This window comes from Electrona antarctica (assembly GCF_951216825.1).
Source record: "Electrona antarctica genome assembly, chromosome: 19".
In the NCBI taxonomy this organism is placed as follows: Eukaryota; Metazoa; Chordata; class Actinopteri; order Myctophiformes; family Myctophidae; genus Electrona; species Electrona antarctica.
Window position 1 is genome coordinate 20243107 of NC_136800.1, and position 23573 is coordinate 20266679.

At 44.2% G+C, this 23573-nt stretch overlaps 1 protein-coding gene across 3 annotated transcripts in view; it reads right to left on the minus strand.

Moving 5' to 3' along the window:
• Window positions 1-23573, minus strand: part of lig1 (ligase I, DNA, ATP-dependent) — an 83801-nt gene that overhangs the window by 39457 nt on the left and 20771 nt on the right. For all 3 annotated transcript variants that reach the window (XM_079488954.1, XM_079488953.1, XM_079488952.1), the window contains exons 11-20: window positions 22285-22343; window positions 20090-20203; window positions 18206-18372; window positions 17682-17758; window positions 17261-17352; window positions 14927-15026; window positions 14330-14415; window positions 10321-10436; window positions 7898-7993; window positions 3497-3607 (exon numbers count right to left, since the gene is read on the minus strand). In XM_079488954.1, coding sequence (XP_079345080.1) covers window positions 3497-3607; window positions 7898-7993; window positions 10321-10436; window positions 14330-14415; window positions 14927-15026; window positions 17261-17352; window positions 17682-17758; window positions 18206-18372; window positions 20090-20203; window positions 22285-22343 — 1018 coding nt within the window. The remainder of the gene's footprint in view (window positions 1-3496; window positions 3608-7897; window positions 7994-10320; window positions 10437-14329; window positions 14416-14926; window positions 15027-17260; window positions 17353-17681; window positions 17759-18205; window positions 18373-20089; window positions 20204-22284; window positions 22344-23573) is intronic.

The window sequence follows — 23573 nt, forward strand, 5'->3', positions numbered from 1 at the left end:
AGTAAAATGTTCTCTTATAGCGAGAATCACACGCCTACATCAAAAGAAAGCTGAACTTGTCCACTTCAATTAAAAAAATACATTTTGATTTTACCATGTTCCATTCTGGAGATATTGACCTTTTTGCAACACCTGCATTTGCCTGGAAGTGGTTATCTTGAACAGCGAGCAGAGTTATGGATGGTTTAAAGTCAGAGACATTGACAGGCAGATATAAAATTGAACCCAATAAATATCCTATACATCCTATACACCGAATGAAAGCCCTGAATGTGTACTTTTACGAGGAAAACAGTAAACATTGATCCCATCTACAGTTAGACAGTAATTGGTTATTGAATGCAGCTTGTGCCCACCAGATAACTTCAGAGAAGACATGGACGTGAACTCCTCAATATTCACAAAATAAGGCCTATAGCGACATATAAATACTATATACCGTATGAAACAGAAGACTCTCTGCTTTCATAAGGAAAAAAATTGTACTGTAATAATAAAAAAATCACACCCCTGTGAAGTGAGCAGTGCAACTCTACTTCTCTACTTATTCACTACAGCTCGCTATATACGGACTGAGACAGAAAGTCATGTAAAGCTTCTATTTACAGTTTGGTCTGTAAACTTCTACTGTAATAATAAAAATCACACCCCTGTGAAGTGAGCGGTCAAACTCTGTTCTCTACAGCTCGCTATATACGGACTGAGGCAGAAAGTCATGTAAACCTTTTATTTACAGTTTGGTCTGTAAACTTCTACTGTAATAATAAAAATCACACCCCTGTGAAGTGAGCGGTGCAACTGTTCTCTACCATTGCACCGCGCAACTGTAGAGAACAGTTGCACCGCTCACTTCACAGGGGTGTGATTTTTATTATTACAGTAGAAGTTTACAGACCAAACTGTAAATAAAAGGTTTACATGACTTTCTGCCTCAGTCCGTATATAGCGAGCTGTAGAGAACAGAGTTTGACCGCTCACTTCACAGGGGTGTGATTTTTATTATTACAGTAGAAGTTTACAGACCAAACTGTAAATAAAAGCTTTACATGACTTTCTGTCTCAGTCCGTATATAGCGAGCTGTAGTGAATAAGTAGAGAAGTAGAGTTGCACTGCTCACTTCACAGGGGTGTGATTTTTTTATTATTACAGTACAATTTTTTTCCTTATGAAAGCAGAGAGTCTTCTGTTTCATACGGTATATAGTATTTATATGTCGCTATAGGCCTTATTTTGTGAATATTGAGTTCGGGTCCATGTCTTCTCTGCAGTTATATCTGGTGGGCGCAATGTGCATCCACCCAGTATCCAATTTATGACAAACTGTACATGGGATCAATGTTTAATCTTTTCCTCGTAAAAGTACACATTCAGGGCTTTCATTCGATGTATAGGATGTATAGCATATTTATTGTGTTTATTGTTATATCTGCCTGTCAATGTCTGACTATAAACCTTCATAACTATGCTTTCTTTTTGATGATGATGATGATTGCCGCCTCGCCTAATCTATCTCACTGCTTTCATTGTTTTGATCGCAGTAACATTGGGGGGGGGGGGTCATGGGCACATTGGGCAGCAAAAGTCTTGATCCGTACGGCTATAAAAAGTCCCATTCCACCGTTCGGTTCAGAACTATAGTATAACGGCGAGACGCGTTGTCATCAGCTGATTTTGTTTTTCAAGCTAGTGTAGGGGAACATGCCTGGGCATGCTAGCCTGGCACGGCCAGACTCATAGCGAGGGTTCACTGATGTTTCCTCCGGGGAAGAATCTTCAGTGAATCCCCGCTATGAGGCTGGCCAAGCCAGGCTATGGGCATGCAGCTTGGGGGCGATGGAGGGGAAAAAAAGCGTCACCCGGCTGTGATGTCGACGAGAAGGAAAAAATGACTTCCACAGATGACAACACCACGGTTTAGGTCGCGGAAAAGTTCGTTATACATTACACCCGGGTCGATTACGTCCCCGACGCGTTCATTGCGGTCTTATCACTACAATTATAATGAATAAAAAAGCGTTACAATCACACGTCTGAGCGATCTCCGATTATGACGGCTCTGCATGGCGATACGTGATCCACCAACGGAACACTGTCTTGTCGTGGCGGCCCCTCTCGATACTGTGGTTAGTTCGTAGTATTGTAGGCTCGGGGATCGTTTGGTCGCTACAGTATGAAGAAGGAAACATGCTTCTGTCCATGTGTGTTGCAGACGTTGCATTGCAATGCCGATCTGGTGCATATGTGTTCAGGCAGCGTTCCGTTCAGCGTTCGTCATGTTTTTTTCCGAGAAACAGAGGAGAGCATGTACCCCCTCGCAAGATCCTCCTCCTGGAGAAACAGGAGGGGAGGGGGGAATCAAATGTCCGAGGTGGAAAGCCTGGTGAGGCGAGGTTAGGTGAAATGTGATTCTTTTCAAACACAGACTAGATCGGCATGCCATGGGCGCAGCCATTACACTGGCTTCTACACGTAAAGCGGCCCGCCCTCCTGTTTTCAGGAGGGGAGGGTTTTTTTTTTTTTTTTGTTTTTTTTTCTGATCACGTGAGCTGGACTAAGCAGCAATGATAGGGCGATGGTTCTTCATTGTCCGGGTGGGTAAAAAGATGAATGAAAGTATGCTATAAAAAAGTGATTGAAACGTATTGATACGTGATCCGCACCCGACGTTTGATTAATTGATAACGTATTGATACGCGATCCGCGTTGGGAGTGTTAAGTGATATGAATCGGCTGTGTGGAGGAAGTGAAGCACACTTCCCTAGGGGTGGGACAATTCACCTACCCCCAGATTTGATACGATATCGATACCTACAGTAGGGTGCCAATTTGATTTATAATCATTTAATTCTTAATTATATTGCGATTCTGCGATTCAACGATTGTTGCGATTCGATATCACAATCGTGATATAAACCAGTCTTTCTGGCATTAAAAATAAATAAATATTAAAAGAATATTTAAAAACCATGGCATTAAAAATCATGATACTTGAGTGAATCGATTTTTTTTTGCCCAGTCCTATTTTTCCCCAGTAAACTCCTTGGGAAACTATAGATATAAACCTAGATGTCTCATTGGCCGCTGCAGTTCATTGGAGTGACCTGTAGTGTCACTCCACCTGTAGATACAGGCTGTATCCCACTGTAAGGTGAAGTGTGGAAGGCATGGTGCATCATTATATAACCTGTAGATACAGGCTGTATCCCACTGTAAGGTGAAGTGTGGAAGGCACGGTGCATATATAGGTAGACGCCTCTTCCGGCTCTGGGCCGTCTGTATCTCAACGGAAGGCAACATGGAGGCAACAATGTCCCCAACACAAACATTAAATCCCATTAAGAATAAAGAGAATGTAATGTTTGTTTTGACACCGTTTGTTTTACATCATCACCTAATCATAGCAACATGAGTTAGACTTTAATATATTAGCGCCCCTCACTTCAAACGGGTGTGATTTTTTTAACATCTATGGGATAAACCTCTCGTCATGCTTACCTTTCTCTTCCTGGTGGTGAGGACCTGGAAGGGTAGGATCTGTTTCTTCTCGGTGTCCCAGGCCACCGCCTCAGCGTCCAGCACACAGGACACCACTGAGTCCTTCTTCACCTGGTGGAGAAAAAAGTACTTGCATGTTTTACTTCAGTAAAAGTATCAATACTAGGGGTGTAAAAAAAATCGATTCGAGTTAGATTCGCGATTCCATTATGAACGATTCAAGATCGATTCATAATTTCCAAAAATCGTTGTTTTTTTTTTGTTTTTTTTTCTTTTTCTGGTTACAGTTACAGGAGTTTTCACTACATGGTGTCTGTGATATGAAATGTAAGCTTACCCTAATCACAGTAAACATCATTTTCAAGTTACTGTAGTCACTTCAGTTCAAGACTGGAGTAGATTGTGATGCAATCCTATGTATTGAATCGAGAATCGTGACCCCAAGAATCGGAATCGAATCGAATCGTGGGACACTCAAAGATTCACAGCCCTAATCAATACACCAATATAGAATCTACCCTGTTACAAGTGAAAGTCCGGAATTCAAAATGTACTCTAGTAAAACTACAAAAGTATAGGCATCAAAATGTACTTCCAGTACCAGAAGTAAAAGTACTCATTATGCAGAATGTCTCATTTCAAGCTTTCAAATGTATACAAAAATAGCTACAAGCTGACAATGCGTCGTGACTCGTGATGTGACGCATTGCGAGCTTGTATGCCAGTATTACATTGAGTAAATGTACTTAGTTACTTAGTTTCCACCATCGCAGAGAGAAAGAGAGAGAGAAAGAGATGGATGGATGGGCTGGATAAGCAGATGAAATGGGGAGGAGGAGAAAAGGAACGACACACCGAGAGAAATGAGAGTGAGAGAGTCTAGTGGAAGGAGAGAGAATGAAGACGACAGAGAGATGAGTGTGAGAGAGTCTAGTGGAAGGAGAGAGAATGAAGACGACAGAGAGATGAGTGTGAGAGAGTCTAGTGGAAGGAGAGAGAATGAAGACGACAGAGAGATGCAGGCCATTATAGTGAAGTCACCAACAACAAAGTGATAGTTCTTTTTTAAGGCCTCCTTTCAGGTAGAAGAAAGAAGAAAAAAACTTCAGATGCCGCCCTGAAGAGACGTGTGAAGATTAAGAGACAGAACTAAGGGAGGCATTAAGTGAGAAAGAGAGGTATGAAGTGAGAAATAGGAGGTATGAAGTGATATGACAGAGGCAGAGATACAGAGAGAGAGATACAGTGAGTGAGAGAGAGAGGTATGAAGTGAAAGAGAAGAGAGAGATAGTGTGAGAAAGAGAGAGATAGTGAGTGAGAGAGAGGTATGAAGTGAAAGAGACGGATACAGTGTGAGAGAGACAGTGAGTGAGAGAGAGGCAGATATACAGAGAGAGAGACATACAGTGAGTGAGAGAGAGATATACAGAGAGAGACATACAGTGAGTGAGAGAGAGAGATATACAGAGAGAGAGCGATACATAGAGAGAGAGATATACAGAGAGAGAGAGATAGAGATAAAGAGTGGTGGAGTGAGGCAGAGGAGGTTCAGTAACAGGAACAGAGTGGGTGTAAAGGATGCAATGTGTACGCCACACAAACCCATTTGGCAGCGTATGGGTGGACCAGAGAGCTCCCTGACTGAGGGGATGGTGGACCAGAGAGTTCCCTGACTGAGGGGAGGCGAGTCTATATGGGTGGACCAGAGAGCTACCTGACTGAGGCGTCTATATGGGTGGACCAGAGAGCTCCCTGACTGAGGAGTCTATATGGGTGGACCAGAGAGCTCCCTGACTGAGGGGATGGTGGACCAGAGAGCTCCCTGACTGAGGAGTCTATATGGGTGGACCAGAGATCTCCCTGACTGAGGGGATGGTGGACCAGAGAGCTCCCTGACTGAGGAGTCTATATGGGTGGACCAGAGAGCTCCCTGACTAAGGGGATGGTGGACCAGAGAGCTCCCTGACTGAGGAGTCTATATGGGTGGACCAGAGAGCTCCCTGACTGAGGGGATGGTGTACCAGAGAGTTCCCTGACTGAGGAGTCTATATGGGTGGACCAAAGAGCTCCCTGACTGAGGGGATGGTGTACCAGAGAGTTCCCTGACTGAGGGGAGGCGAGTCTATATGGGTGGACCAGAGAGTTCCCTGACTGAGGGGAGGAGAGTCTATATGGGTGGACCAGAGAGCTCCCTGACTGAGGGGAGGCTCTATATGGGTGGACCCTGACTGAGGGGAGAGGATTACTGACACTGCCGGTACGTACGCGTTCAATCAATTATTCAAACAAAGCAAATGGCATAAACAATACTAGTTTGCTTCTTCTACAAAAATAAAAGTTACAAGTTTAGTTACAAGCCAAGCTGTCATTCTCGGAGGACAGTCTGGTGAGACCATGGGGGCAAGACGGACAGTGTCGGTAGGCCAATCAGAGGCAGGCGGGGTGTTACCATGTCTATGCTCGGACGCAAAATAGATTCACGTGGTTGTGTGCATGTATTACTTCCCACAACCACACTTTGACATGAACGATAAAGCATGTAGCATGTAGCACTTTCAATAACAAATGACACTGATGACATATCGCTACTTCGACCTCATGCCATCAGGGCAAATATACAGAAGCTTGGAGTGGGAAAAGGGTTCGTTTTAGCAGGAGTTTAGTCCCCTCTGCCATTGCAGACATTAAACAAACTGACCGGTCAATAGGTTGGTTTTCTGTGTACAGTGGGGACCTCATGTGTATGTTGTTTTGTGCTTTATGGTTATCTGGGTTCCTACCCATTTTCCATTATAAAATTCCATACTTTTCCAGACACACATTTCCGGAATTCTCTGTAGATTTTTCACACCATATTTGACATCAGAGTACAAATACCTAGATCCTTATGTAACTACCGGTAAATGCTTTTAAAATCAAACCACTAATTTATCTTCCATTCTGTCTGTATAGGTTATTTTAATATGTTGTCAAATCATTTCAAGAAGATTGTAGCATGTACTGTAGCTCATAGAAAGGTTAGGTTTAGGTGTGGTGCCCCGTGGGAGGTTAGGGTTAGGTTTAGGTGTGGTGCCCCGTGGGAGGTTAGGGTTAGGTTTAGGTGTGGTGCCCCGTGGGAGGTTAGGGTTAGGTTTAGGTGTGGTGCCCCGTGGGAGGTTAGGGTTAGGTTTAGGTGTGGTGCCCCGTGGGAGGTTAGGGTTAGGTTTAGGTGTGGTGCCCCGTGGGAGGTTAGGGTTAGGTTTAGGTGTGGTGCCCCGTGGGAGGTTAGGGTTAGGTTTAGGTGTGGTGCCCCGTGGGAGGTTAGGGTTAGGTTTAGGTGTGGTGCCCCGTGGGAGGTTAGGGTTAGGTTTAGGTGTGGTGCCCCGTGGGAGGTTAGGGTTAGGTTTAGGTGTGGTGCCCCGTGGGAGGTTAGGGTTAGGTTTAGGTGTGGTGCCCCGTGGGAGGTTAGGGTTAGGTTTAGGTGTGGTGCCCCGTGGGAGGTTAGGGTTAGGTTTAGGTGTGGTGCCCCGTGGGAGGTTAGGGTTAGGTTTAGGTGTGGTGCCCCTGGGGAGGTTATGGTTAGGTTTCTGGTTTAAGGACTTCAGTGTTTTGTACCATACTATTGTACGAGTACCGAACAAAGAATGTTTGCTTTCGCCATCTTTGTTGAAGAAGAGTCTGGGCAATTAAGGTTTAGTCTTACTAGAAGTACTACAAGTTTCTCAATCTTATATTTAGATTTAGTCTGGCTTAATCTAGTTACCTCTGAGGTAGTGTGATTACCTTTGAGGGGATTAAGTCCACCCATCAAGCCCATTAGTGTCAACCTCAGACAATCAGATCATGGTCTGATTTTGAATCTAAATGGCTTTGTGTTTCTGCTATTGTCCTGGCTCTGCTCTAATTAGGAGCAATTTAGAGGTTTAGCATTTAATGGTTTGTTTACTACCCTGTTTCCTGTAATGGATTGGTATTGTTTAAGCCTTGTGGAAATGTGGTGTTTAATTTTAAAATCTTGTCAGAACAGGTCAGCTCCATATATGGTGATCTAGGTGATGATCCAGTCTTCTCCATGTTTGCAGGTTTTCATAGTAATCTGCGACCTACTGTCGCAATTATGTAGTTGTGAGGGCCAAATGTCCCCATGAGTATAGTCAAATGTGATAAATAGACATAGCTAAGGACCATTTTCCTGGTTCCCACAAGAAAAGAAAGGTTGTTTTATTGTTAAAACACATTTTTTAGAGTCAGGTTTACACATGGGAAAGGACCATTTTGAGGTGGCAGCACGTCGCACTGCCATTTTCCAGCAATCTTCAACGCTGTACTAACAATGTGACGTCCTCATAAGTATAGTACTACAAACGTACGCCTGTGTGCATGTGTGCGTGCGCGTGTGTGCAGTGACTTTCAGCGGTGTACCTTGGGGATTCGGGAGATGATATCTGGATACTTGCTGGTGTTGTCCTCTTGGTTACGGCTGAAGATTCGCACCTCTCCGCTCTCCAGTATGTGGATCTATTGCCAGGGGAGAGGAGGAGGGGGAGGGGTTAGGAGGAGAGGAGGGAAGAGAGGGGGAGGGGAGGAGAGGAGGGCAGGGGTTATGAGGAGAGGAGGGGAGAATCAGGGAGAGGAGACAGGAGAGGAGGAGGAGGGTGTTTAATTAACCAATATCATTTCAGAGGCGTCGGTTCAGACACGCGTTGTTGATGAAGCTCCCCTACAGCCCCTTAGGAGACCTGTGTGCATTTTGGACGCATCATTTTAAGAGGCGTGTGAATAATGCATTGAGCCAGGCAGCCGTGGGCGTCTAATACGACCCCCCCCCCCCCCCCCCCCCAAAGCTCCACCCACAAAGGCGACACTTGTGTATCATGGCATGTGCACACTACACTGCACACGCATATCACACATGTAGTGCATGTGTGTAATTTACACACATACTGCAACTTGACCTGCTGTGTGCAGCCTGCGAGTCCCCCTGCTGGCGTTCTGCGGCAGTGCACCCACACACTCAGTACACACACAGAAGCAGACGTCATTGTATAGCTCTGACTCATTCTCCGCCCAATTGAATGTGTGCCTGCCTGCCCGTCCGTCTGTCTGTATGTCTCCATTGTTTAAATATCTCAGTTTCTAGGCATTAGGTCTCGCTTTATTTTAATCTTTGAGAGTTCCGTCAAGAACTTGAAGCCACTTTCACCCCTGCTGAAAAATATGTAATTTAGATGTTATGTAGACAGATGCCAGGTCATTATTGATCTGGCATTCTATAGTGTTTATGGTTCAATGTACGGATATTCTACTGTTAGACTGATGATAGCTTCTTAGTTTACCTGTTATGATCCTAGATGACCATATCTATGGATTTGATGTATTATTACCTTGTGTTGTTCTTGCCTACTGTAAATCACTTTGGATTAAGAGCGTCTGCTAAATGCCTAAATTGTAAAATTCTTCTCTGCTCTTAGGCACTCTCTGTCTGTCTGTCTCTGTCTGTCTGTCTGTCTGCCTCCCTCCTTTCCTCTCCCTCAGTCACTGAATTACATTGAGAGAGCAGCATCTTATTGGCATGACTTTAGAAAAATGAACGACTCCGCCGAAAGGGCTGGAGGGAGGAGGAGGAGAGGGGAGGTAACAGCACCGTGCGATGTGATCTTTCTACAACCCCCTCCCCCTCACCTGTCTCATGCTTAATGTATAGTCTGAAAATTGCCAATCTATGAGTAGATGGGACAATTTCCGGTTTGCACGGTGCCACCGCATCGCAATGTATAAATCAGGCTTAAACATGCTCTCCTCTCCCTCTGTATAGTTCTATTTACTCTCCATCTCTCTCTCTGTCTGTTACTCTGTCCATGTCTCTCCGTATTGTTCCAGTTACTCTCTTTCTGTGTGACTCTGTCCCTCTCTCTCCATATTGTTCCAGTTACTCTCTCTCTCTCTCTCTCTCTCTCTCTCTCTCTCTGAAACCTGGTGTCCCTCTCTCCGTGTCCTCTCTGAACTCCACCAGCCAGGCCTGGGGGTACAACATGGCATTGTGCTTCTTCCTCTCAATAAAACAGCGCAGTGCTTCTCTCAACGTTTTGCGGATCTCAAAAGCTTATTTTAATGATCAATCGATCGCGTTACGGCTTGTAGTATAGTTACGGTAGTATAGTTTATCCGTAACACAATAAAAAAAGTAATCGTTTAAGGTTATTCTTTTTTTTACATATTTTTTGAATATTAATGTTAATATAAATTAAAGTAGCTATAAGCAATATGTCAACATTTTAATGACCCTTTTTTTTCTCTCTGTGACACATCTAGGGGCCACAATCTGCATTCAAAGATGTTCCTAGAAGCTTTGTTATTGGTTGGAAAAAAAAACCCTTCGAAAGTAGACAGGCAAATCGACCAATTAATAAAATCATAGTGTTTTGCCAATTATTTGGGTGCCCATTTACATTATCCTCAACTGAGGATAATGTAACACACACACACACACACACACACACACACACACACACACACACACACACACACACACACACACACACACACACACACACACACACACACACACACACACACACACACACACACACACACACACACACACACACACACACACACACACACACACACACACACACAAAATAGAATGCATGCATGAGCCCCACCACGCCAGCTCACAATCCCTTGCATAAATGTAATATTACATACTGTGCATAAAGCAGCCAAAAGCTATATGCATACACAACTCAGCAGCATGGCATACGGTATGTAAAACGACTGTAGGCGTGGAGAAAAAAAACAAACATTTGCTCTCCTTCGCCGGCTCACACTCCCACGCAACGCACCTGTGCTCGCTCGCCGTCGTACTTGTACTCGCAGGTGAACGTCGCCTCGTCGAACCTCTTCAGCACCTCTCCGACTCCTTTGGTGGGGTGGGCCAGCATGGGTCTCAGAGGCACGCCTGGGTGCCAAAACCAAACCATATTATAGACATGAAGACAAAGGGCAAAAAGAAAAGAAAGAAAGAAAGAAAAAAAGCCTAGAACACTCAGCGACTCCTAGAGCCGTCCATTTTTCATGAGTCATGAATATCTTAGTGAAGTCATTGTTCAGAGTTCGGCTGCCTGAGGTGAACTTTCCCCTTTCGCGTTGTCGTTTGCTCTTCTCGCGCAGAGCGGGCAGGCTGGTGCGTTTTGCAGTTTGCGGTTGTGTGAAAATGTGTTTAAGCACTTTGAACCTGGCGTCCCCATTTTGGGGCAGGAATTTTTAGCCTGTACATCAGCTATTCTTGCTGCGGGACATCGTAGCATGAGCATTTCAAAATAGGGCTCAACTATACTAACCCAGGGGTCTTTTTTTTCCTTCTACACCAAATCGACCAGACGATCTACAAGCTCACGACAACACGGAGCAACACATTCTCACCGAATGCCCAATGACGTGGCCAGAACAAGGAATGTCCACCTATTGTGACAGGGGTTCTCAACGTTTTTGGCTGGGGACCCCTGAAATGCTTTGGCCATGTCTCACGACCTCCGCCCCCCCCCCCCCCCCCCCCACCCCCCAACCCCCAATACAAACTGACTGCAAAAATAACCTTAATAGTAGAGAAAATATATCATAAATGAATACTGAAACCAGATATAATCATTAAGTTTAGCATGTACTATGTAAAGTTGTAAACTCTTCATTTAATTTCCAGCCATTCAGTTGCAATGGGGGTCGCGACCCACAGGTTGAGAACCACTGTATTATGACATGGCCAGAACACTGAGGCTACAGTGCATGTGGCTCAGCACATGCACTGGTTCAGGTTCATTATAACGAGGACTACAGTGTGAACACCATTTTCAGAAGAAGAACAGCAGTCGGGAGAATAATTTGACCGAGGATTTCATTTGACTCTGTATTGTTGTTGATTCATTCAACGCCCATTCAGTCCCATTTGTGGTCCGGGCGGTAAGCAGCAGCCCATGTAGCCGTAAATAATGAAGCATACTAAATAAAATAGAGCCTCCAGTGGGAGCTATATGGAGCCTAGCGACGCCATTAACATTATCCAGCTATTATCCCCAACCTGACCTTTTTGTTTTGGGTTTTTATTTTTTTGCACAAGTAGGCACAGTAGCAGATCATTAGTGTTTGTATCTTTTTTTTTTTTTTAAATCAGCCAGGTAGATTTTCAGACCAAACCGCCAATTGACAGTTTAAGTACCTGAGCCCGAGTGGGCTGTGGAGAGAAAACCTAGTAGCAAGTTTAATTTGTACGTGTTCCCGGTGCCAATTTTCGATTTTCTGTGTGCCAATGGTCATTATCCCTATGACCACGGCATAATTAAGAGGCCAATCCTATGCTGGTTGTCTTTTGAACGAGAACTAGCTGAAAATATCTAACTGTTTCTTAGCTGTTGTTTATGCCTCGTGGGGGACAGTAAAAAAAGTAAGTACATTTATTGAGCGTCTGTACTTTACTTGAGCAGTTGTATTTGTGGATACATAAGACTTTTACTCTACAGTCTACTACATTTCAAAGACAAATATTGCACTTTTGACTCCACTACATCTAGTAATGGAAAAAAGTACATTATCCCGTGCTGTGAGCGTATATATCTGCAATCTTTGAAAATAATTTGGAGGGGGGGTCCCTGGCATTAAACATTTTCAGATGGGGGGCCGAATGCATATTTTGGGGGTCCTCCTTGGCCTGAAACTGCTGGTTTAGAAGGCATTTAGCAGAATCCGCCTCAGGTCGAAATAGTAGGTCAATACAGCAGCAGTACAACCATGGTCTGTGGAAGCTCATCATGCACCTCTAGTTCTGGCACAGGTTCAAGTCCTCTCTCTCTCTCTCTGCCCAGTGTGTGATGTACTGCCTAACTCTGCATGCTCCATCTCTACTCTGTCTCAGTAAAAATAAGAATATACACTACGCATTGGACTGCCCAGTCTCCAGCGTAAAGAAAAACAGTCTCAAGTAGCACCATTACCTGTTGAGACTAAATAACAATAATAATACATCAGACTTGTAGCACAGCTTTCTAGCTATTCAAGGACACTTGCTTTACAGTGTGTGTGTCTGTGGCACACTAGCCTCGGAAACCCAGACGTTTTTATTTCCAGGGTCCACTTCAATTCGGCATACAGTAGTACAAACGTCGCTCACTCTCTGCCGATTTCTGATCGTCCTTTGTTAAATTGACGCACAGACGTAAACACACACTCTCCTCTCTCTATCGCTCTAATTAATTAGTCTCAAAGCACAGGTGAGTTCCAGTCTAGTGGCACACAAACTCAAGTACGTGGTGTTGATTGTGCCGAATGTTGTTGTCCCATTAATCCATTGAGACCTGGAACACATCCATGTCACGTTAGCGTTTAACCACATTAACCATTAACCCATTTTGGGGCGGGAACCCCTTTTGGTGTTTTAAACATTATGTTATAATTTAGCTATTGAAAAATAGCAGATCTACAAGCTCATAGCGCGCCACCGAGTGGCGCGCTATGAGCTTGTAGATCTGCTATTTTTGAAAAATCGTTCAAATGTGCCTCAAAACTTTCCGAAAATTGTCATGATTTAGAAAACTTTTTTTTTTTTTAATTTCGACGTCAGGCCTGAATGGGTTAAGACCTGAGGCAGATTTTACAAATGACATGCATGCTTTCCCGGTTTTAATGGGCAGTAAGTAATTTTATTTTGTTAAAAAAGTGTTAAATAGCTCTGTATTCTGATAGCAATTACTGCTATAGTGTTTGTTCAGGACAGGCGTCCTCTCCAGCTCTTTAGTAAACATTGTCAGGTCGGGATACCAATTTTATCCAACCAGGAGTGAGACCTCGGATACGGGTTAAACAAGTGGAATTAGTCCTTTGTTAAACGCCACCCGAAAAAAGCAATAGTCCAATGCCAATCCAAAAAGTTTAGCAACCGTTGCTAATTGCTATGCAGGGCAAGCTTTCGTCACCTCATAGCTGTCAATGTTATTTTGCATGGCTGTGTTGTTGAACACATACACAGCTTAACGTTGGGAAAGTTACACGACTGAGCCACCCAGGTGATGGCAATAATACTAATCACTGTTGTCTTACCGTGCAACATGAAAACTCCCTTTGGACGGTCATTATAGTTGATTGTTGTATACCGTTTCTCCCCCTCTGTCATTTCCTCATATTTCTAGTTTATTGAAATATTGTCATGTACATTTGTCCAGTGCATAGTCTACTGCAGGCCTGGTTGACTAGATTTTGAAGCTTTTGCTACTGAAATGATCGATTATTTACATGGAGAAATCCCTGTCATTTAACATGCATCTCAATGGGGGAGAAGGACAGCTTGCCATGTCTCCTCGCTGCTAACGTGCCTATTGGACAAGAACGGGTTGGGAAGGGACGTAGGCAGCGAAGGGCTAGTTTGAGAGTAATGAAACAAAGAAAGTAGCAGTCAACATTGGAACACTATAAAATTGAAGCTGATGAACAGGTACGTTCTCCTGATTGGCTGAAAGTGGTGACACCGAAATGTTATTTCCTGTGTACTATATAGCTGCAGAGCTGAACAAACACTGATTACTATCAGAATACAGTGCTTTGACCTCAACAACAAATATTTTAACACTCTATAGCAATGATTGATTACTATCAGAATATATATAAAACCACAAAAAAACAATATATATATATATTAACTAAAAAAATATCACTTACCCTACTTTTAACCTCAAAACTTGTTTGTTAAAAATGCAATTATTTTACTTCAACCCGAGTCATTGATTGATTATATACATATAACAAAAGCTATGCCAAAACACAAAAAGCCCCCCAGGCGGGCGGGGGTCTTTTGGGGGTCTTGCTTACCTGGAGTGAGCTTGCAGTGCTTGGGCAGCTGGTCTATGCCCTCCTTCAGCATGACTGGAATGATGACCTCATAATTGGGCAACTCACTGAAACGGGAGAGGAGATATCATATCAAAGAGGCATAAAAAGGATATAACCAAATACATATTATCGACCAATATCAAGTTTCTTCATTCAAACTACTTCAGCATCAGCAGATTTGTTTTAAATAATAATGTTATTGCGACAGTAGGTCGCAGATTACTATGAAAACCTGCAAAACCTGTCAGCAGTCGGTCCGTCCGTCCGTCCGTCACGCCACCATATATGGCAGTCAGTCCGTCATGCCTCGTGACACGTCGCTTCTTGCCTTCAGGGCGTCTTACTGGTTATCAAGTAATTTACTGCCATAATTGATTCTTGCTGCATTTAGCCAGCCGGAAGTTTCATTTTGAAGACTCAAATTCACGCCCAATGCACCAGAACAAAAAATTCATAACGTTAATATTGTACGTAACCGCAAGGCAGCAACGCTTTAGTTATGAGTCGTTGAACATCGCCGTTTCGATCAATAACCTCAATCTGGGAAAATAATCAAGAGATCAGAGATCAGCTCACCAGTAGGTCTGCTTCAGAATGAGACTCTTCTCATCGATCCAGGCCTTCTTGCTCTCCGCACTCATGCCTTTCCCGGCATCCAGCACAGCGGGGGGGAAATCTGCACGGGTGAAGAAAAAGATCATCACACACACACCATTATTCATTAAGCTCCTCGTCGAATCACTTTGAACGTTTTTCTCTTACATCATCTTATGTTGTTTGGGAGGTGGAACAGGGCCGTTAAAAAAAAAAGGAGGAAAAAAAAGAAGAAAAGAAAAAATTGCTGTGATATGAATCACAATTATGCTCCTAATTGACCATCTTGTTTAACTTGTTAAAACCGGGAAAACATCCTTGTAATTTTAGATTTTTACGTTGGCTATTCAAAAATAGGCGATGTACAAGCATGTCACTTCGTGCCACGCTGTGAGCTTGTACGTACATCTGCTATTCTTTACAAAAACATTTTTTAATCTGTGCAAGAACTACAGATTTAGAAGGAATTTGTTGCATCGGCCTCAGGCCTTAACGGGTTAAAATAGCATGTGACATAAATATGCAACAGATTCGAGACGAAAGCGGGTGAAAAAAACAAAAAAAAACTAATAACATTTGCCAAGACACTGATCAAGGCAAATTTCCCATAAACCCTGTGGTTTAATTGACCCTTATTAAAAGGCATATCTCCAAAAAGGTACAGAGCGAGGCCATGAATACCAATGAGCTGTGAATGAATTAGAAGGTTGACGTCAGTGTTAGTGGTGTGTTAGGTTGATGCTAGGTCTGATCAGAGCGGAGCCTGAGCGCACGCTGCATACCAAACCATGACCAGTGATGGAACAAGTACTCACATGTTTTACTTCAAGTGAAAGTATCAATACTGCAATGTAAATATACTCTTTTACGTATAATATGTAAAAGTACTCATTGTGTAGAAAGTCCTCAAAATGCGTTGCATCGCAGGCGTTGACACTTAACTTGCCCACCTGCCCCTGGAAGGTCAATAAAACCTTCGGGCAGGTGGAGTTTGCTTTCAGGTTGCCCGAACAAGTCCGGCAAGTGTTTGTTTGAGAGGGGACACAACCGTCTATAAACACAACATGAGATCTTGGTCTAAACACCTAAATGTGGCCAGAGCGCCAGCGTCTTCTGGTCTGTGGAATGTCAAAAATAAGTGTGACTGTGAACCCATAGTCATATTCATTCATAGCTATGTACTGGATTTGTCATAAAAATTTAGGTATGACATTTTTTAATGCACAGCCCCAGGAAAAATGAATTGTACCTATCATTTTATAATGGATGATTTACTTTTCTGGCAATTTTCAGCAAATACATTTTGTGTAGAGAGCAAAAAAAAGGGGGGAAAAAAGGGACCCTAGTATAGAGCCCTGAGCGATTCCGGTTAGAGTAAGTGGTTGGACCACACGTAAAAGCACCAATACATGTGAAAAGACGACGAGTGTATTTAGTCTGGAGGACACTACAATTTACAATTTAGACATTTAGCAGGCACTAATCCAGAGCGATTTACACAAGTTGCAAGAACAAGACTAGGCAATACATCAAATACTCAGAAATAGTCATCAAGGATCATAACTAAGTAAGCCAACATCTGTCTAACAGTAGAATATCTGTACAATGAAACTATAAGTATACACTATAGAATGCTACTGAATACATAATATGCTATCTACCAGGCACAGATGGTCTCTGGATGTCTGGATGAGCATGAATAACACAAACACAAACCTAGCGGTACACTCACTCGTCCTTTCATTTGGCCAGCAACGACCTGCTGGTCTTACAATGTGTTACGGAAATGGTTATACTTTGTCATGCATCGTCATAGTTGCCAAGTCTGCTAATAAAAACAACTAAGCGACATTGGGCTTCTTCTGTAGCCGGTAATTGCTGGTAATTTGCAAGTTGTGTTTTTTTCAGCGGGGGGGCTTGTTTGCAAAAGTGTAGTTGCATATTTGGGCTTGGGCTTCCTAAAGTTGTCTAAAACAACGTTAAGAAAATAGAGTTTGACCGAACTCCATAGTCATTTTGTAGGATCCATCCAACGAACGCACATAGCATTCGGCCGCAATGCGTGGCATTGTGAGCTTGTGGATCGGCAATTTTCAAATGGCCGAAATGTACAGTATATCGGGCTGAAGTGGGTAATGTATGTTTTGTAATAATAACTAAAGTTTTCAAATAAATGTAGTGGAGTGAAAGTATAATATTTGGATCTGAGATGTAGTGGAGTAGAAGTAAAAGCACTGGACATTGGGAATACAGTATAAATACCTCAAAATTGTACTTAAATAAATGTACTTAGTTACGTTCCACTCCTGCTCTTACCTTGTCCAGGTGGAGTGAGGCACACCGCCTGACTCAGGGCTGCCAGGACGCTCAGCTCGGCCAATCCGATCCTCAGCTTCCCCGCCAGGGACCTGTCAATCCAGCCCATCAACAAAGACAGCCAATCAGATGGTCAATCAACCGAGCCGCTGAAACACCACGCGGTTACACACTCAAGCACCACGTGGCCTTGTGCCGTGTGCATGAGCTGCACGTGTCTGTTTCTGGCACTATACTATCCAGTATGTATGAGAAAGAGATGTTTGTGTGTGTGTGTGCATCTCTAGTCATGCATGCAGCCATGAGTGTGAATGAGAGTGAGAGAGTGTGTGTGTGTGTGTGTGTGTGTGTGTGTGTACACTGCATGCAAGGCCATGCATAAACTGTGAGTCAGAGACGGTGTGTGTGTGTGTGTTTTTACCTGACTATATAGCGGGCCTCGGAGAAGCGGCACGCCACAAAGAGGCCTTTGATGATGTCAATTTTCTTATTCATGGCCTGAGGCAGCCCGAGGGGGAAAATTGAGATTCACAGACGCAGCGGTTGGGGAGAGACAGAATACAAAGGAGAGGAGAGAGGTCACCATGGGGCACAACACTCTGCACGTTCACACTGAGAAGAGGTCTCAGAGTAATAATAATAATAATCATTCCTACAGCTTGACGACTTATTCACAACGAGCTGTGGAAAATGGGAAAGCAGCCCTGGAGGAACTGTCGCCTTTTTTACCTCGAGCTGAAACAGAAAAGGAAAAAGAAAAAAGCACATGGCACACAACAAGTTTCCTCGCCAACAACACCGATCGGCATCTCCGCCTCAGAGGAACAAAATAAATGAAAAAAAAACCTGGGTTGCAGCCGCAATTTCACGAGGCAAATTGAGTGGAAAAACATTTATTTGGCAGCGTCCGTTTTTCTTTAATGAAAATGTTATTGCGTGCCTCACCGAGTTACCACTCATGCTGGCAATTTCCTTCAATTTGTTGAACACGCCCCCCGCCGTCAGACTGGCGGGCTGGAACATCATGCGCTGGTTGCTACGGGAGCTCTCCGCCACCAGGCCCAGGTCTCCTCTCTCCTGCGCCTCCGCCTTGATTTTGTCCAACTGTCGCCCTGGCAACGAGACGGTAAAGGAGGAGGAGGAGACGGTAAATAGGAGTGGAGAGAGAGAGAGACAGAGAGACAGACTCAGGCTCCATGATGAGCCGAGGAGAATAGAGGCCACAGGATTGGCAATTAAGGCTGTTGGTACGTGGGAGCAAGTACTGGCTGGCTGGTGGAAGAATGTGCATGTGTGTAGGAAGGAGGGAGGCATCCAAATGTGTGCGTGTGTGTGTGTGTGTGTGTGTGTGCGCGTGCGTGTGTACTATGAACATTGCCCTTGTGCTTCTGAATGTAGGGTAAGGTCCAAGTTGTCCACAGCAAAAATCTCCTACAAAATTTGCATTTGTTCAAAAGGATGTATGGAATTAATTAATATAATAATCGCCAACTACTATTGTGCCAAAGGAATATTTAGTCAAGTTACTTTCAACCAAAGCGAGATCAGGCAGACCCAAAGCAACCACACCATCTGGACACCAACATATCAACACGTTTGAAACATTACGCGCATCCAAGAGATACCAAACCAGCAGAACAAAGAAGGCCTCATCCTGAGTTAACACAATTACAGGCAAACGGACAGCTTACTCAAAGAGCATTTACCAAAACACTTCTTCGCCCCAGAAACTACACAAAACCGCATTGACGTGGGTCAGAAGTCACCGAAATGTCTCCAACGATGCGAGGAAGAAACAGCCAGGTGAATAGAAATGTGAAGTTGTATGCTTAATCATAGAGCTCATGTGAGACGGAGTCAGTGACTTGCACAGGCTAAACTACAGCCTGACTAAAAAGGTACAATAGCGAGGCAACCTTCCTCCTGGCTTTAAATTGTACCGAGGAGGATTATTTTTACGGGCAGGCCAATGATCCAAAACACACATCAAAGCTTTGCTACGGTTTATTTGAAGTCCGAGGAAGGAGTTATACGGCTTTCGCTCCACAGCCAGACCGGACCTCGAGCCTATTGAACATCTATAAGAACATTTTTGAAAAGGTGAGACATATTGCAACATCACAGTACAAGCCTCTGAAATGCTCCCATAGAAGTGCCGTAAAATTGCGTATTCGCAACTTTTGCACAACTCGGAGATGTCTGGCACCTAGACAGAATCTGTTCTATGAAGTTCAACTTGAGTCTGTGTAATTATTATGGCCAATGTGGAGAATCCCTGACGTCAGCGCAAATCAGCGTTGTTAGGCAGCGCCTTCTGCTGTGTTTGACAGACCAACGAGAGAGAGAGAGAGATAGGGAAGGAAGATGGTAGGGGCGAGAGAGAGAGAGATAGGGGGAGAGAGGGAGAGAGAATAAACCGGCCAATGCTGGGAAAGCTGATTGTCGATATATAAACTACACTTGTACTTGTATAAACTATACAGCTAGACGGTGGATATACACCAAATAGTGAGAAACTATTGTTAACAGTAGCAAAGTGGTTTACTTGTAGTAAAAGGGTGGCAATTTTGCTGCGTAAAAATTGAGTAAAAATGATTGATGGGACACAAACAGCTCTTGGAAGGCAGTGGACTGTTTCTTTTGGACCCCACTGTACCATCATGCACCTGTGCTTCTGCATTTCTGCCTATGTGTGCATCTTGCATGTGTGTATGTGCACGGGTGTGTGGGAGCATGGGAGGGGACACACACACACATGCTTGCTCGTTCATGTTATGCCAGAAACTGTGTGTGTGATTTATTTTTTACAAACAGATGAGTCAAATTTACCCGTTGCCTGGGCAACGGCTTTCATCAGCACCGTCTCCCCGACGCCCAGCTCCATCCCCAGGTAGGCGGGTCCCAGCTGGTTCAGACACAGGTACACGCAGCACAGCAGGTCGTCTGCACACGCACACACACACACACACGTAATTAATCACCATGTTGGCTAGGGCTGTCACGATTATACATTTAAGTTTAGAACTTTATAATTTGTATTTCCGTTTGCCTTTTAGGCTTCGTAATCGCAAATTGCACAGGGCAGATATGACAAATAACTTAAATATACAAAGAAATCACTGACACATTTAATTAAAAAATTAAATAAAAAATCTTTCCTAAACAGTTAAAAAATAAGGCAGGCAGGCAGGAAGTCCAGATGAGGCAAGCAGCATCTGTGCCTGCACAGATGTTTACATTAACGAACACATGAAATGCACACACACGCACGTTTGCATTACTATGATTATATGAATGCCTTTTTTAATTGCCAATTTTAACCATAAGCCGCTGCGACGCATTCTGAGCTTGTAGATCAGCTATACACCAGCATGCAACTAAGTGTATATGAGGCATAAATCCATCTCTAATCCCTAAACCCAACATCTAAATGTCTTAATCCCACACACACACACACGTCAACAGACTCATCCTCCCTCCTTCATTTTTAGTTTCATCTGCAAGCTGGCCTCCATCATGATCCTCCTTCAGTGAGGAGAGGATGATGGCTGGCTGGCACCCAGCTGGCTGTGGTGGTGCAGCATGATGGGGATACACCATACAAGGGGTGGGAGAGGGCCACTATATTTACACACTCACCCCAGAGGGCCACTATATTTACACACTCACCCCAGAGGGCCACTATATTTACACACTCACCCCAGAGGGCCACTATATTTACACACTCACCCAAGAGGGCCACTATATTTACACACTCACCCCAGAGGGCCACTATATTTACACACTCACCCCAGAGGGCCACTATATTTACACACTCACCCCAGAGGGCCACTATATTTACACACTCACCCCAGAGGGCCACTATATTTACACACTCACCCAAGAGGGCCACTATATTTACACACTCACCCCAGAGGGCCACTATATTTACACACTCACCCCAGAGGGCCACTATATTTACACACTCACCCAAGAGGGCCACTATATTTACACACTCACCCCAGAGGGCCACTATATTTACACACTCACCCCAGAGGGCCACTATATTTACACACTCACCCCAGAGGGCCACTATATTTACACACTCACCCCAGAGGGCCACTATATTTACACACTCACCCCAGAGGGCCACTATATTTACACACTCACCCCAGAGGGACACTATATTTACACTCACCCCAGAGGGCCACTATATTTACACACTCACCCCAGAGGGCCACTATATTTACACTCACCCCAGAGGGCCACTATATTTACACACTCACCCCAGAGGGCCACTATATTTACACACTCACCCCAGAGGGCCACTATATTTAAACACTCACCCCAGAGGGCCACTATATTTACACACTCACCCCAGAGGGCCACTATATTTACACACTCACCCCAGAGGGCCACTATATTTACACACTCACCCCAGAGGGCCACTATATTTACACTCACCCCAGAGGGCCACTATATTTACACACTCACCCCAGAGGGCCACTATATTTACACACTCACCCCAGAGGGCCACTATATTTACACACTCACCCCAGAGGGCCACTATATTTACACACTCACCCCAGAGGGCCACTATATTTACACACTCACCCCAGAGGGCCACTATATTTACACACTCACCCCAGAGGTGCATATCACTGCTAAAATGTTGTCTTTTTTATGTCCAATGTATTTGCATTTAAGTTCATAAGGTTAACACAAGTATAACTAAATGCATTTGAAAAAAATCAGGATTTCAAAAATAGCAGATCTACAAGCTCAAAATGGGTGCAGTACTTTAGTCAGACTAGTCATTGGTCCGAAAAACGACAACCCACCTCAAACCCTAACCTAACCATAACCGTAAGCACGGGAGCAGGCGCTAGTCCGAGGTGCTGACGCATGTCGGACTAATGCTCTGTCGGAGTATAGTATGCCTCCCCCCCCTTTAGTAACTCTGAGGACGCCTCCCCACCTATGGGACGGGTCCCGCTACCCCTGTTGAAGAGCCCTGCCATAAAGTGCTACAGTATAGTATTTACCTGGAGAGAGCACCAGCACTGAGCGGAGCAGGTTGGACAACGTCTCGATGTTCCTGAGCCTGGTGGTTGAAATGACAGCCAGATTAGCGTGAGAACTATAGTCGAGGTAGAGGGAGGGAGGGGGGTGAGGAGGCAGGGGGCTTGAAGGACATTTCCAAGAAGATATAGCAGGAAATGAGATTTGTACGGAGGGTGCGTGGGCTTGGAGTCAAATTGAGCCTGGAGACGCATATGACAGGTCGATTTAGAAAAACCTTTGCATAAGCCTATTTTGTTGTTGTGTGTGTGTGTGTGTGTGTGTGTGTGTGTGTGTGTGTGTGTGTGTGTGTGTGTGTGTGTGTGTGTGTGTGTGTGTGTGTGTGTGTGTGTGTGTGTGTGTGTGTGTGTGTGCGTGCGGGGAGGTTTCCCTACATCAGTGGTTCATAAAACTGGGTGTCAGACTCGGGACCCGGTCCCCAAATGATTTTGGGGTTCCTCAGATGACTGGCTTAATATGCAACATTCCTCATATTATACCAGTGATTTTCACCCCTGAGGGTATTGCGCCAAAATGTGCCCCCAAATAATTGGAAAAACACTAAGATTTGAGCGATAACATTAATATTAGGAAAGCGATACCAATAAAGGTTGAGCACAAGGTTAGCCTGTGTGTGTGTGTGTGTGTGTGTGTGTGTGCGCGCAAATAGACAATCCCGTCTAAAAGAGTTGTTTGCATAATGTCAATAACCACAGACATGACCTTCTATGCCCTTTTTTGTTGTTCCATCACTCATTCTGTACGCGTAGGAGTGATATATATACTTCTTCTTTTCACCCAAACAGCATATCTCTCATTTTGTGAAGGGAACATTTTAGATTTATCTCAAGAGAACACCTGGCGGGTGAATAAATCGGACATGGCTTCCGTGACCGATGCAGCCGGAAGCAAACTGTATGTACATAGTCACTGTCGGGCAGAAACCTCCTATCTCCAGAACTTAACTTTGCGTTTTTTTCTCCCCTAGATGAATTCATTAAGATTACTTGATCATACTATGGCGTAAAAGCAGCAAGGTCAAAATGCGGCGCATCGGCGTGTTTCGAGCTTGTCGATCAGATACCTGTGATGCCTTTGAATTTTAATCCTGAAAAGTAAGGGGGTTGACACTATAAGATCTCAGAGGCAATTGCCCGTCGGGCAAATACAGGTCATGTTCTACTTGCCCAAAGGTCATGGCCACTTGCCCCCCGGTAAATATTATTACCGTTCATTTTAACTTGTATTTATATTAGTGGGTTTTTTAGACCAC